The sequence below is a fragment of the Nannobrachium achirus genome (genome assembly GCF_963921795.1).
Source record: "Nannobrachium achirus genome assembly, chromosome: 11".
NCBI lineage: Eukaryota > Metazoa > Chordata > Actinopteri > Myctophiformes > Myctophidae > Nannobrachium > Nannobrachium achirus.
In genome coordinates this window covers 62,213,575-62,229,683 of record NC_137820.1, presented here as the reverse complement: position 1 = coordinate 62,229,683, position 16,109 = coordinate 62,213,575, and the positions used below count along the sequence as shown (strand labels likewise).

Here is a 16,109-nt window from a genome sequence, read left to right as displayed (position 1 = left end):
AGTCTTTTATTAAAAATCACACCCGTGTGAAGTGGAGCTGTGTGTGTGTGTGTGTGTGTGTGTGTGTGTGTGTGTGTGTGTGTGTGTGTGTGTGTGTGTGTGTGTGTGTGTGTGTGTGTGTGTGTGTGTGTGTGTGTGTGTGTGTGTGTGTGTGTGTGTGTGTGTGTGTACCGATTTTTGTGACATTTGAAGAAAATATGTAGGAAAAGGAGCAAAAAGTGTGTTTTGGAGAAAATTCAAGATGGCGGAAAATCTATCATGGCGCAAATGGGCGTGGCCTATATGGGGAGATGCGTCATGACCCAAGGAATCCAGGGAAAAAATATTTTTAATTTTCCGACCTACGGTTCAAGAGTTACAGGCCAAAACGTAAAGTGGGGTGTTATGGCGCCACCATGCGGCCAAATGACACAATTATTTTTTATTTAATCCTTGAAATCATTATGAACCTCCTCTCCAAGTCTTGAAACTCTAGCCCCTATGGTTTGCGAGAGACAAATAATTGAATGTGAGTTTTTGCGATTCCCATTATAAGTCAATGGGGAAAATTAATTCACTAATAAATTAATATCAATTAAACTATAGAACCTTTCTCTTAGAAAAGTAATAGCCCACGATTCCTGAGTAAGCCGGTCGATTTGACATATGGCGCGAGTGTGTGGTGGCAAAACTGTGGGACTAGTGGCGTGCCGAAGTTTAGGAAGTTCAGGCTACATACACACACACACACACACACACACACACAGACACACAGACACACAGACCCACACGGCCACGTATAGGGAGCCTGTGCTTCACACAGCTCCAAAAATCGCACCCGTGCGAAGTGAGCGGTGCAAACATGACGGCAGATGTAATGAAGAGGAGGATTATGACAAGTATGACATCACTGTCAGTATAGGGAATTAATATAAAACTAAAGATAGTAATGAAAGTATGACATAACTGTCAGTATAGGAAATTTGTATAAAACTAAAGATAGTAATGAAAGTATGACATCACTGTCAATATAGGAAATTAATATAAAACTAAAGATAGTAATGAAAGTATGACATCACTGTCAATATAGGAAATTAATATAAAACTAAAGATAGTAATGACAAGTATGACATCACTGTCAATATAGGAAATTAATATAAAACTAAAGATAGTAATGAAAGTATGACATCACTGTCAATATAGGAAATGAATATAAAACTAAAGATAGTAATGAAAGTATGACATCACTGTCAATATAGGAAATGAATATAAAACTAAAGATAGTAATGACAAGTATGACATCACTGTCAGTATAGGAAATTAGTATTCACAGACCCCTAGTGAGATGTGATCAATGGACAAAATGTGGAGTTACAGACATGCGGTCAGACAGACAGAAAAGATGTCTGACCGACGGAAAAGATGCACCTATCACTTCAGGACCCAAGGAGAGACCCACCTGTACAGAGGACCTAAGGAGAGACCCACGTGTACAGAGGACCCAAGGAGAGACCCACCTGTACAGAGGACCTAAGGAGAGACCCACCTGTACAGAGGACCTAAGGAGAGACCCACCTGTACAGAGGAATACAAGAGAATTGGAACCTGTTCCAGCAGATCACTATGAAGGCTGTACAGAAACTGTCTTAGAAGATATCACTCTCTCTTTCTCAGAACAGGAGAAGAAACGTAATATCACCGAGGACCTTTTCGTCAAGCTGTGGTACAACCGTTTAATCAAGCCAGAAAGGAATCTCACAGACTGATCCCTCCCAGAAGAATGGTAAGAGCCATGCTAGTAGCCCTAAGGGCAATCAAACGACGAATCCATACAGAGGACGGAACCATCTCTGGACAGAACCAGCTCTGCCACCAGAGCCTGATGACTCTGGTGGTCGTCAGTTAGGCAACAGGGACCTTATTTGCCTCTAGATTTTTGTTTATGACCCTATACTAATTATTTCGGCAAAGCCGAAGTATTTGAATTTCATACCACGATTATTTTGACCAAAGAATCATCCGTTATCCTGGGGCGGAACATTTGGTCTAGTTAACTCATGTTACCCTCATTAGTGACAGCATATTTTTTTTTCCCAAAAGCTGTTTATTTGTATTTTAAACTTGTATTAGTTGGCTATCATTTATAACCTGTAAGATTTTCCACAGTCTGTCTAAAAGTGTGGTTATTTTATCGCTTATCAATGATATTCATCTAATACAATTTTGAAATTCAAAGTCAATGGCCTAAAGTGTGAACCAATTGGGTGCCTCCGTGTCTGTGACATAATATTTTCTGCGGCCTAAACGCGTTCTAAATCAGGGGACCGGGACAATCAGTGGATGGATACCCAGTGGATATTGTGTTTATTTGTATTTTAAACTTGTATTAGTTAGATTTTCCACAGTCTGTCTAAAAGTGTGGTTATTTTATCGCTTATAAGTGATATTCATCTAATACAATTTTGAAATTCAAGGTTAGCACCGCTCAAAAAAAATGTATGACGTATTTTACGCGGCCTAAACACGTTATGTCGTATTTTACGCGGCCTAAACGCGTTATGACGTATTTTACGCGGCCTAAACGCGTTCTAAATCAGAGTGAACCAATCGGGTGCCTATGTGACTATGACATCATGGACAGATCAACAGAATCGAAGTGTTTCATTGGTCTAGCGAACTCATGTCATCATCATTTGTGACATCATAGTTTTGGTAAAAAAGCGGTCTATAGGAGCGGTTAGCACCGCTCAGAAATGTGTAAAAATGTATCTAAGGGTTTTTGTGCAGAGGAGGGAGGAAGTGACGTTGGCTTTAGCTTTCATCACCATTCACTCTCCACCTCTCCCCCTCCTCCTCCTCTCCACTGCTCTCTCTTGTGCACGCACACACACACACACACACACACACACACACACACACACACACACACACACACACAGACTTTCTCTCCCTCTCTCTCTATTTGGCGCCTGTATGTGAGCAGAGCAGCTTCAATAATGGCGTATTGTTTGTTCTCCTCCTGTGCCTGCATGTGCGCGTGACTGTCTGCCTGTGTGTGTGTGTGTGTGTGTATGCATGCATGTGTGTGTGCCTGCTATTGCAATGGCAGGATTACTACAAGTCGGGGATAATCCGCTGCCCTGATGGCGTTTCCATTCCCGAGCTGCGGGAGGCATGTGACTACCTCTGCATCTCCTTCAACTACAGCACCATCAAGTGCAGAGATCTCAGTGAGTATCGCTGATAGACGCACATTCCAGGCTGTTGTTTTATCTTTCATTCTTCATGCATCGTTGGTTGGAAAAACCCTGTGCTAGTAGTAATGCTGAACCGCGACACGTTGTTAGCTTGTAGATTGGCTCTTTCTGTCGTATGACGATGCATGAAGCTCAATGGAGAGCGTGTGCACCGTCTGTGGGCAGGCACTAGAGATGTGCTCATGTGATTGACCTGTCATTTTAGTGTGTAGTTTTGTTCTCCACGTGTGCTAAGAATAGCTTCAGTCTGGGTGACCAAACGAACCACTCAGCCTAGTTGTCATGTAGACACAGCTGGCTGTTTGCGTTGATATTGTTTACGTGTCGTTGGTTCGCTACAGCATGACAGTGTCATGTAAACATAATTTTGTTTGTGGGTTACAGGTGTGTGTGTGTGTGTGTGTGTGTGTGTGTGTGTGTGTGTGTGTGTGTGTGTGTGTGTGTGTGTGTGTGTGTGTGTGTGTGTGTGTGTGTGTGTGTGTGTGTGTGTGTGTGTGTGTGTGTGTGTAGGGCTGTCACGATTATGACATTTTACATGACGATTAATTGTCACTCAAATAATTTGCGATTAACGATTTAATTGTGTTTTTGTCGTTGACAATTACATTTCTGTTTGGCTTTTAAGCTTTGAAGTTGCACATGGCAGATATGAAACATAACCTAAATATACAAAGAAATTACTGACATATTTGACAACTTTATACTTAGTCAAGTCAAGTCAAGTCAATGTATTTATAAAGCACATTTAAAAACAACCAGGTTGACCAAAGTGCTGTACATCATGAGAACTCAGTAAAACAAATACAATACAAGGCAAAAACAATAGAAACGTTTGTAAACATTTAAAACCTTACAACTATAAAAACAAAACATTTAAGATATAAAACAATGAGAGGTAAAAAAAAAGAACATTGATAGTGGAAATAGCAGATCTACAAGTTCACAACGCGTCGCATCGCGATGTGTTGTGAGCTTGTATATCTGCTATTTCCACTATGTTTTACTTTATTTTTTCAACATGGAAACACTTGTGACGATTATGAAAAATGATCGAGTTTATGTCAAATAATTGCGATTAGACGATTATGTAATAATTGTGACAGCCCTATGTGTGTGTTGTATGTGTACACTGAGCTGTAGGTAGGTCATTATTGGCTGTGAGATATGATGCTTGCTATGTATAGGTAGCGGCCCATAAACACACTACAGCTACTAGTTCTGATTCTTGTCCTTTTTTCCAAGTATTCTTCTTTTGTGTTGTCCACAATCATTGCAGTTAAATGCTATCTAATCACATTTGGAAACAAAAAGGTTTTGTCTACAGTTGAATCTTTAATTTGTCTTGACTCATTGACCGCGACCACACGAGGAACCCGTAAAAAAATCGCTATGTCTATTATATTCGGGTTCCTCGGGCCTGGCAGAGAAGCAGTACAAAGGTTTTTTTTTTTTTTTTTTGGCAGAGAATGGGTTAATTATTGGCATCATCACTCCTACAATGTGTCTGTATAATGCCTATATAGCCATTTTAACCCATTTAGAACGGGTACACATTTTGTGTATCATTATTTTATGCTTTAACTATTGAAAAATAGCAGATATACAAGCTCACAGCGCGGCACCGAGTGCCGCGCTGCGAGCTCGTAGATCTGCTATTTTTGAAAAGTCGTGAACATTAGAATTTTGACCCGATTCTATAAGTGTCTTTTGAATCCTTCTAATTCTAGGCCTAAATGGGTTAATTTAATTTGTATTGTTTTTGGGTCAAGAGGGAGGGAATTGTTCACATTATATAACCATAACTCTGACTCAACTCATGTGTCAACAAGCAAAGATTGAGACAATCGAATAGAAATTGTGATTATTGTGATTTTCTCCCAAAAATAGCGGAAAGCGCAGATCTACATTGCTGTTACACTGCTATTCCCACTATTCTTATTTTAAGTAAGCTATTAAATATAGCAGTTATATCTTTGTTATTTAAAGTATTTGTCATATCTGACCTGTGCAGCTTTTGGCTTGTTTACAAAGCCGAAAAGGAATGTAATCTTTACTTATACTGTATATTCCAATGTTCAACGGCAAAAGAAAAACAAAATCTGTGTGACAATGAATCGTCATGATCGTGGCAGCCCGAACTGTACCTTGACCTAACACTAGGTCTGTCACGATTATTACATTTTACATCACTAATCATCATCAAATAATTGCGATTAATGATTTAATTATGTTTTTGTCGTTGACAATTACATTACTGTTTGGCTTTTAGGCTTTGAAGTTGCACATGGCAGATATGACGCATAACCTAAATATTCAAAGAAATTATGACATATTTGACAACTTTATACTTAAAAAATCAAACCTCGGTTCGAACTGGAGCGTGTGTGTGTGTGTGGCCACATTTGCCTGGTTAATAAACCAGACTCTATCACACACTTCGTACGTTCTCCTCTCTGTCTGTTGATGTGTTCGTTCGGTCATTCGAGCCATGTGTGTGTGTGTGGGGGGGCAGGGCTTGCGGGTCGAGTGAATTTGCACGAAGAAAAATTGGACTTGTTGCCTACCACCGATTGTTCTAGATATAATAAAGAAAATTAAATCTACAATAAGAATATAATATAGCCTACAGATATAGTTATAGGAGTATCCTAATATTTAGGGACTTGTCTATAGGCATAGACAGTCAGACAGACACAATGCACACTGTGAGCTTGTAGATCGGCTATTTTCACTACTTCTTAAAAAGGCCTATTTGTTTTCTAAGATCATTTCTTTGATCATTTGTATTTTATTTATTCATGAAATTAGAAAAATATATATATTTTTTTAAATCATGAAATGTTTAGCTTTTTGGGGAGGGAATGTTTTGTAATTAAAAACGAAATGTAGAAAACCAAAAATGAAGGGACCCATAAAAATGTGTCAACGACCCACAAATGGGTCCCGACCCAGGGTTTGGGAAACAGTGTTGTAAATCACAGATTATTTATTTAGTGGATTCTCCTGGCTGACTTTTTGCAATCTAGCCATCGTCAAAGTCAAAGAAAAGGTTGATCCTTTTCACTTGTAACTCGAGCTCAGTCTGTTCTTGAGAGACTTTTTGTGACTAGTCTCAGCGTCATTCTGTAGGCAGAAAGAACGGAGGCATAACAGTGAAACGCTCCCAAGTCACGGCACTAGCATTAGCATGTAGCTAGCGCATCATCGTCGAGTAAAATCAACAAGGCTACAATCGATTATATAACGTCACACATCGATGCAGAATAGCGCACAACCGCGATGGAAGCGAATCAAAAACCATAAGTCCACAGTCACTCCACAACTACAGTACTACACGACCACACTACAGCAACTTTGCAAGCTTTGAGCGCTCTGCTCTGTGGCTCGCAGCAGTACAGTGGCTGGCTGGGCTCATTCTGACTGAGCGCTGCCTGCAGTTGACGACGCTTGCAAGAGAAGGGAGCGCTTGATTTGTTAAAAAATAAAACTATCCACTTCCCCATCCACCTTCAACACAATTGTACTGACAAAACGGACGGAGTAGAGAATAAGAAATAAACGCTCCTCTTTTCACAGCTGCTCTGACGATACGACACCCCCCCACCCCCCTAAACAGTTTTTTAACGAATCTGCACGATTCACACAAATGACCAATTTGGATTCAAAACGGCAATTTTCGCCGAAAAGCTACAAGTTTGCATGCCTGCTCTTGACTGTGTGTGTGTGTGTGTGTGTGTGCGTGTGCGTGTGTGTGCGCGTGCGTGCACGTGGTAAAAGTCGCACATGCGCAGATCCCGCCGTGCTGACCAACACAATTGGACACACAAAGCCGCGTACTGGGAGCTCGTGCTAGCACACGCTCCAAAAAGAACATTGATAGTGGAAATAGCCGATCCACAAGCTTGTAGATCTGCTATTTCCACTATTTTTCAACATGGAAACGATAACGATGATTATGAAAAATAATCGAGATTATGTCAAATAATTGCAATTAGACGATTATTATGTAATAATTGTGACAGTCCTAGTACCTAACACCCTTTGCTCCATGACCACCCCACCCTCCAGGCGCCCTGATGCACGAGCTGTCCAACGATGGAGCCCGTGGTCAGTTTGAGTGCTACCTGGAGGAGATGGTGCTGCCTCTGATGGTGGCCAGCGCCCAGAGCGGGGAGAGGGAGTGTCACGTGGTGGTGCTGACCGATGACGACGTGGTGGACTGGGATGAAGAGTACCCTCCCCAGATGGGGGAGGAGTATTCACAGAGTGAGCCATTATTACACTTATAATATTATTACTTGTTTAGCATACTATAGCTTGGCAACCATATTGTGACATAATTTACTAGGAATTGCATCACAATATGGTCACCAAAAGGGTTAACCAAACTACTAACCACTGACACTGACATACAAGACACCAACAACAAACATAGAACATCCATGATACACCACAAATACCTAAATCTCCAAGGTGATACAAATTTACACTATATGAAAGCTAGTTTACATACATCAGGTAGAACTACACACTTCTGTACCCTACCCCCCAAAAAAGGAAAAAACCTACTGAGAAACTAGTAAACATCCGAGCAAGTGCAAGTGTTTGTATATCTATCTAGAGTGATTCTCTTAAAGCTTCTCAGAGGAATTAGCACGGCCAGTTTGAGTCTGGTCTGAAGGTCATTCCATGACCAGGGACCAAAGAAAGAGAGGCATTTTTTGCCTCCCTCAGATGTGAATGCAGGTACTATACAGCGTAGCCAGGCATTTGATCTGAGATTTAGCCCATTCCTGACCAATTCAAATTTGAACAAACAATACAGCCATACATATACAGGCAAGATGTTACTCTCACCAATACACTCACCCAATCGTACTGTCTGTCTGTCTGTCTGTCTGTCTGTCTGTCTGTCTGTCTGTCTGTCTGTCTGTCTGTCTGTCTGTCTCGGCTGTACTGTTGCTACTGTTTTGTGTTTCTTGTTTTCTCACTTTCCTCATGTTCTTGGTTGTCAACAGTCATCTACAGTACCAAGCTGTACCGCTTCTTCAAGTACATCGAGAACCGAGATGTGGCCAAGTCAGTATTGAAGGACAGAGGACTGAAAAAGATCAGACTGGGGATAGAAGGTATGGATAACCTTTTTATAACATATGTACAGTATACGCAGTTTATTTCTTTGAAATAAAATATTAAAAGCAGCAAGTGCCATTGATTTTAAAGGCAGTTTTCCACTGGGCCGATTCAGCTGCTATTCGTCGTCGGAAGAACTCAGAAAACGTCTGACAAGCTGCCACCGGCACCTTGTCGGCAAGAGACGTCGATAGCGCCGTCGGAATCCGTCGATGAAGAACTGAACTTTACGGGAAAATGAACACAGACCTGGCAACACTTTGGCACACTCAGCGCATTTTTATTTTATTTCAGCCAACTAGAGTTTGTGCTTAGTCTGTGCCAACTAAAAGCCACAGACTGCCAGTCTGAACGAGTTGGAAAGAGTCTCTTGTAGTCTGTTTGGTGGAGAGACACCTTAAGGATTTTCAGTTGCCCTGTTTGTACGTATATTTGTGCTTTAGCAATATTATTAAAAGCAGAAAGTCTTCAAATGTAATGTTTGCAGCAGTCTTATAATGTTCTCTAATCAAATGACGGTGAAAGAGTGCCCCAGATGCAACTAGATTTGATCTGCAAGGTAATAATACTTAGCTGAGTGGTCCCCTCGTTGCTCCCCGCCACCTTCCAGCAGCCCATTCATGCTCAGGGAGTTCCTGATGAAGACATGAGCAAACATGTCTCACTTTGTAATGTTCGGTTGAACTTTGCCTCAAAGTTGTTTTTCCATCATATATGGTTCCATGGCATTGGTCCGAAATCTCATTGCTCCTACATCCCATTAGTCATAATCTGGTGATGTTAACCTGGTGAAAAATACTATGCCTAAACCTAAACCTAACCTCAGTAAAACTATGCCTTAACCTAACCTAACCCAAACCCTAACCTCAGTAAAACTATGCCTAAACTTAACCCTAAAACCTAACCCTAACTAAATTCCGACTAATGAGATGTAGGACTAATGAGATTTCGGACTTACAGTATGGGCAGTCCCCTCATATATAACCTGTTAGTTTTTGCACTGTTCAACTGACCGTTGACCTCTGCCCTCGCCAGGCTACCCCACCTACAAGGAGAAGGTGAAGCGACGTCCAGGAGGTCGCCCGGAGGTCATCTACAACTACGTCCAGCGCCCGTTCATCCGCATGTCCTGGGAGAAGGAGGAAGGGAAGAGCCGGCACGTGGACTTCCAGTGCGTCAAGTCCAAGTCCACCACTAACTTAGCTGCGGCCGCGGCAGACATACCTCAGGACCAGCTGGTGGACATGCACCCTCCTGGACCACAGGTGGACGAGCTGGACACTCTGCCGGGACACCAGCCGCCCCAACAACAGAGTCCCAACGACGGCCACCAGCCGGCAGCACAGCCAGCGCAAGACGTTATCGATGTTACCCCTGTGGTTGTTCCACAGGGTCACGATGGCAGCAGTCATCAGGCCCAGCAGGGGCACGATGGCGTCGTCGGCCATCAACAAATGCAGGGGCACGACGGGGCCGGGCACCTCCAACCTCCGCAGGGTCAAGACCCAAGCCCCAGCCCCAGCCTCAGCCCCAGCCTCAGCCCCAGCCTCAGCCCCAGCCAGCTCTCACATAGTCAACCCCATAGCAACCAGCAGCCTCACAGCAGCAGCAGCCCCGGTCAGCCCTCACATAGTCAGCCCCATGGCAACCAGCAGCCTCACGGTAGCAGCCCCGGTCAGCCCTCACATAGTCAACCCCATGGTAACCAGCAGCCGCACAGCAGCAGCAGCCCCGGTCAGCCCTCACATAGTCAGCCCCATGGTAACCAGCAGCCTCACAGCCCCAGCCAGCCCAATAGCAACTCCATTCAGTCCACTTACCACTATGAGCCTGACCCTGACCCACCGTCACCTTCTGCATGAGACTGGCTGTCCCCCCCGTCCCTCCCCCCCAGTCTAGGGATGGGACGATACGCGATATTATCGTTTATCGTGACAAAAAAACACTCACGATAATCGTATCGTGGAGATTTAACTCATTTGCTGCCCCCTGTCGAGTTTCCCGAGTTATTACCGTTGTTTGAGGCCACCAGGGCGCGATTTCCCTGAGTTGGCAGCCATTTTGGAAAAAAATAATAATAATAATAATAATCTGGACCTCCAAAAAATGTAGTAGGCATCGCGGAATTGTATGTTTAACCCCCATACCAACCACATCTTTCAAACATGGCAGCCATGTTTGTTTACATTTGAAGAAAACATAATGGCTTCTATCTCATGAATGCCTGAACGGATTTCCAAGCAGATTTTTTTGTTTGAAAGCTGTGAACAGCATGCACAGCATGATCTAGGCATGGGCGTGCACGGATCCATGCACTAAAAATTACATATTTTGGCAGCCTGGTACTTGGCAGCCATTTTGAAAAGGCAGAGAATGAGTTAATTTATCGTCCTCCGTCATGCACTGGGTTCAATTCAGCTTTTATTTGCTGAGCTACATATCCGGTAACATTTAAACCCTCTATAATTGGTCAAAACGGACCTGGAAATAACGTACTTGATACAGTCTTTTTTCCCCCACTCTCTATCAAATGTCTTTGCCAAAAAATAGCCGATCGACTTGTAGATCGGCAATTTTTGGGCAAATGTTCCGTTCCACCCCAGGATAATGGCTTTTGATTATCGCGATCGCAGGGGTTAAAGTTCTCAGTCCTGGGGACTGATTTCAGTCTTGAGGATTCCATAGGGGCTATTTCTGAGATGCAGAATCAGTGCAGATCCGTAAAGAAAATAAGGGGGAGGTATAGCGATGGCTGCGGCGTGAATGACAAAGTCGTCAAAACGCTAGTCAAGTAATCTCCAAACAAAAAAAAGCAGTTATAATTTCAATATGAGTATTTGAATTGGCCAGACTAGCAATAGAATACAACAGAACTTCAGAAGATACTTCTATAAAATGAAGCATGGATTGGCATACACTGCACACACATTCAGTGAAGACAGTTCAGAACTTCAGGGAAACACCCCAAATATTGGTGTGCACTTCGCGCACATGTTTCAAAAATCATCAAAATACATTTCAGTCTTGGGATTTGTTTTGGCTTTAAGCCCTGCGATCGTAAAACGCGATTTCTTTTGTCACGATAATCGTGATATGAAATATCGTCCCATCCTTACCCCCCAGTCACCACCTCTTTGTTCTCCTCCCGCCCGGAACTCGCCTCTTCCTCGTGAGAGGCAGAATGAATGCCACTTTGCCTTTTCTTGCACCTCTGCTGCAGCCTTTACGAGTCTACAGCCTCAAAAAAGATTTACATTTAACCCATTTAGGCCTGAACACATTATGACGCAATATTTTATGCTTTGCGAGCTTGTAGATCTGCTATTTTTGAAAAATCGTGAAAATTAGAATTTTTACCCGATTCTATAAGTGTCTTTTGAATCCTTCTAAGATTTTTGGAAAAAACCTATGTTTCTATATGTCAGCAATCTGGCCAGCCATCGTCAAAGAAAAGGTCCTTTTCACTTTAACTGGAGCTCAGTTAGTCTGTTCTTGAGAGACTGCTATGTCAGTGGTGCTCAAACCTTTTCATGTGAAGGACCCCCAAAATCATATGTATTTGGCCACGGACCCCCATCTCAAAATATCTAGTTCCAGGGACCCCCCAGAAGCAAAATTTGAGTTACAAACGTTCGCTTTTAAAATACATATATTCAAAGATTTGCACACATTTTCACCGCTTTTTCAAAAATAGCAGATCTACAAGCTCGCAGCGCGGCACTCGGTGCCGCGCTGTGAGCTTGTATATCTGCTATTTTTCACTGGTTAAAGCATTCAATAATTTTAGGCCTAAATGGGTTTTAAACACTGGTGAAGTTTCACCAGTAGGTTGGAAAATAACAGCCAAGGATGTTTAAAAGCACACACGATAGTAAAACACTAGGCCATGGTCCATTCTCTGCTCACGGATATCATTTTTCTATTATTATCTTTTATTTTATTTGTACCCAACCAAAGGAGATTTAACCACATGGACCCTTTATAGCGTTCCTATTATGAGTCATAATAGGTCACCATTCTGCAAACTATGGGTTCTACGAGCTCACAATGCCACGCAACGTGAGCTTGTAGATCTGATATCCGAAGTGATTCGGTGTAGAGTGAAAAAAATAAAATAATAGGGGACTCTGGTCAGAGAAATGTATAGGGTTTAAGTGGTTAATTTTTTATTATTTTGTACTTCACAGAAACAATGTAATGTACATTATAGTGTGTGTGTGTGTGTGTGTGTGTGTGTGTGTGTGTGTGTGTGTGTGTGTGTGTGTGTGTGTGTGTGTGTGTGTGTGTGTGTGTGTGTGTGTGTGTGTGTGTGTGTGTGTGTGTGTGTGTGTGTGTGTGTGTGTGTGTGTGTGTGTGCACGTGCGTGTGTGTGGCTGGCTGCAGATGGGAAAGTGAATTTAATTATTTTTTGAAGAAAGAAAGAAGTTGGATTTGAAAATTCAGTGTTTGTGAAGGGCTGTGATACATGGATAACATCTCAAGCTTCAGGCAGAATAGATAGCCATTCACTTTGACAATTACTGTCGCTCCCTTTCTGTTGGTTAAACTCACACGGTCATCGATTCTACTTACCCCTTTCGGAGGGCGATATTTTCCCTGAATACTTTGCTTTGTATCGTCCTCCTCAAACCCCCATATGTTCAACTACGTGTCACGTTTTGGTTTTGACTTTTCTCCTGCTTGTGCCCCGGTTGACCTGGTGTGAAAATGTCCGCTCGTCCACACAGGTTTAAAACCACTGCACGCTGAAGGCGCCTCCTGTTGTGACCACACGAAGGCATCATGACAGAAGATGATAAAAAACATCCGTTTTGTAATAAATATTATTCACAACACGTTCCTCACTGATGTCTTTTTTTGTTATGCCCATCGACAGGGGCGTCACAAGGTGGGGAAAAGTGGGACTGAGTTACTAGAGCCCAAGGTGGAGGGGCCTTCATTTATTTTTTATTTTTATTTTACTTTAGCAATTGAAAAATAGCAGATCTACAAGCTTGCAGCGCGGCACTGACGATCTGCTATTTTTGAAACTTTGTGAAAGTGTGTGTAAATCTTTGAATACATGTAATTTTAAGCGAACATTTTTAACTCAAATTTCACATGAACAAGTTTGAGCACCACTGACATAGAAACAGATTATTTTCAAAAAACCTTAGAAGGATTTGGAATATTCAAAGACTTAAAAAAAAATAGCAGATCTACAAGCTTGCAGCTGTGAGCTTGTATATCTGCCATTTTTCAATAGTTAAAGCACAAAACAACGCGTAATAAATAATGCATTCCCAGTCTACAGGTAAATGTGTTAAACCCCCTCCCCCTATGAAGAACATTCATGGGGGGCCCCCGCAGTGAATCCTTGTACCCAGGCCAGGGCCCAGAATTTGGTGTGACACCCCTGCTCATTGAACCCAATAATAATTCAATGATTTGTAATGCGCTGTTAACCCGCGTTGCCAGTAGGGAAGAGAAGAGATCCCATAAGAGTTGTTAAATTGCATGTATCCTGACGGCTGGGTGAGCTTTATGACCCAGTTGTTAGAATGACGCTAGCCAGGGGCGTCACAAGGGGTAGGAAAGTGGGACTGAGTTACTAGGGCCCAAGGTGGAGGGGCCCTAGTAACTTTAGCTATTGAAAAATAGCAGATATACAAGCTCACAGCGCGGCACCGAGTGCTGCGCTGCGAGCTTGTAGATCTGCTATTTTTGAAAAGTCGTGAAAATGTGCGCAAATCTTTGAATATATGTATTTTTTAAGTGAACATTTGTAACTCAACTTTTGCTTCTGGGGGGTCCCTGCAACTAAATATTTTGACATGGGGGGTCCTTCACATGAAAAAGTTTGAGCATCACTGACATGGAGGTTTCTTGGCACACATTTTCATGATTTTTCAAAAATAGCAGATCTACAAACTCGCAGCGCGGCACTCGGTGCCGCGCTGTGAGCTTGTATATCTGCTATTTTTCAATAGTTAACATTCATGGGGGGCCCGCAGTGAATCCTTGTACCCAGGGCCCAGAATTTGGTGTGACGCCCTTGACGCTGGCTGTAATTGCCTGGCCTCCACCAGTCAGATGGTTGGCTTATGATACTGCAATACCTCTCACAACCGTCCAATGCAAATGGTTGGCTGCTTGCTGCTGCAGCCAGATGGCAACATAGTGTAAAAATATCTCCAGGTGCAGTGATAGGCTGAAGGGATGGATTCATCTGTCGGGTGGAAATCTTGTATGTCTTAAAAAAAACGTTACTTTTCAGGATTCAATTAAAAAAACGTGAATAGCAGATCTACAAGCTTAGTATGACGAAGTAGGGCTTTCGTTTATTAAACATAAAAAAGGTGAAACTATGGAGATAAGAGGTTTCTGTGATAATATGTAAAACGGTGGCAGGAATAAGCACAGGAGGTTCTTGACAGATGAAATGCATGTTGTTTTCTTCCCATGCCTAAAAACACCCAGTAGCAAGTCCAATGGAGAAATAAATCAAACTTACACTCTCAATAAAAACAGTTTATCGCAAATAGAGCCCAATTTTATGTTGGAGGGGGCCTATACTTTTTATAATTTCTCTAGAGGCATATCTCTCTATATATAGAATATAACAATCAACCTGCCTCAAATCACAGTTTCACTTCTAGCTTCAACACTGCAAAGCCACATCAAACAAGGGTACTGCAATATTTTTTATTTATTTTCTATGTATTTGCGGTTGGATTCTATTTATTTTTGAGGTAACATACACTTCTGCAGTCAACATAAACAAAAGGCAGAACGATGTACCTATGTCACTAACAATCTGTCTTTATACTTGATGGATAAATAAACGTAATGTTGTTATTAACACATTTCAACTTGTCACCTGATATACCCCACCCCTTGCTGCTATTATAACATTGACGAGTAGCTCTGGTGCGGTCTAAAAATTACTTATTTTGAAGGCATAGCTTTGTTAATCATGAGTGCATCTTCGCATATCTGAAACGGACTTACCAGAGATTTACAGGAGAGTGTTTACCTGGCATTTAGTTGGGTTATTGCACCTCAATGTTGTGATACTGACATTATTTGTTCCCCTTTTTTGTACCCAATGTAGTCGTCATGCCAATTGATTCCTCACCACAAACGTGTGTTGTCACAGTTGTATCCTAACTGACCCTGCCAGTGAAGAGTCCCCACCAGGGATGCTGGACAAAAAGACAGGTGCACCTTGTGGATTAAAACCCGTGGTGGTCGGTAGGTACTTTTACCACTGTGCCACCCGAGTGCCCCCACATTATTCAGACCATGTCACAGCACAGGGGCCTGATGTGACAAGGCCTGACACCCATACAATCCTAACCGTCTTTTTTTTTTTTCTCTCCCTGGGAAGTTGGCTAATAATTATGTAAAAATCACATACTAACACAACACTCCAGTTTAATGTAAAACCGAACATTTGGAAATCGATGACTTATTTTCTAAATTAACACAATAAAAATAAATCTTACATTTGAATTGGGTGTGGGTAGCGGTAAAGGACAGGGGGCACTCGCTCAAAAAAGGTTGAGGTTAAGGTTAGAGTTAGGCATAGTGTTCTTAACACATTCTGACTAATGGGCAGTCCCCGTAAAGGAAGAGTCGGAATCGAAAAATGACAGAAACAAATAATTTTATTTTAAAAATATTTCACTGCTGATACATACAATACACTCATCATACTCATATATATTTGCATAAAGTATACTCTTAACATGATAATAT

At 42.1% G+C, this 16,109-nt stretch overlaps 1 protein-coding gene across 1 annotated transcript in view; it reads left to right on the top strand.

The window, feature by feature from the left end:
- The window catches only part of LOC308294805 (BTB/POZ domain-containing protein 10-like), a 32,574-nt gene extending 20,536 nt beyond the window's left edge, over positions 1 to 12,038 (top strand). Inside the window, exons 5-8 of the mRNA XM_080737672.1 lie at positions 3,089 to 3,209; positions 7,305 to 7,502; positions 8,255 to 8,365; positions 9,405 to 12,038. Of these exons, the coding sequence (XP_080593798.1) occupies positions 3,089 to 3,209; positions 7,305 to 7,502; positions 8,255 to 8,365; positions 9,405 to 10,231 (1,257 nt within the window). The 3' untranslated portion in view covers positions 10,232 to 12,038. The remainder of the gene's footprint in view (positions 1 to 3,088; positions 3,210 to 7,304; positions 7,503 to 8,254; positions 8,366 to 9,404) is intronic.
- Positions 12,039 to 16,109: the final 4,071 nt, after the last annotated feature.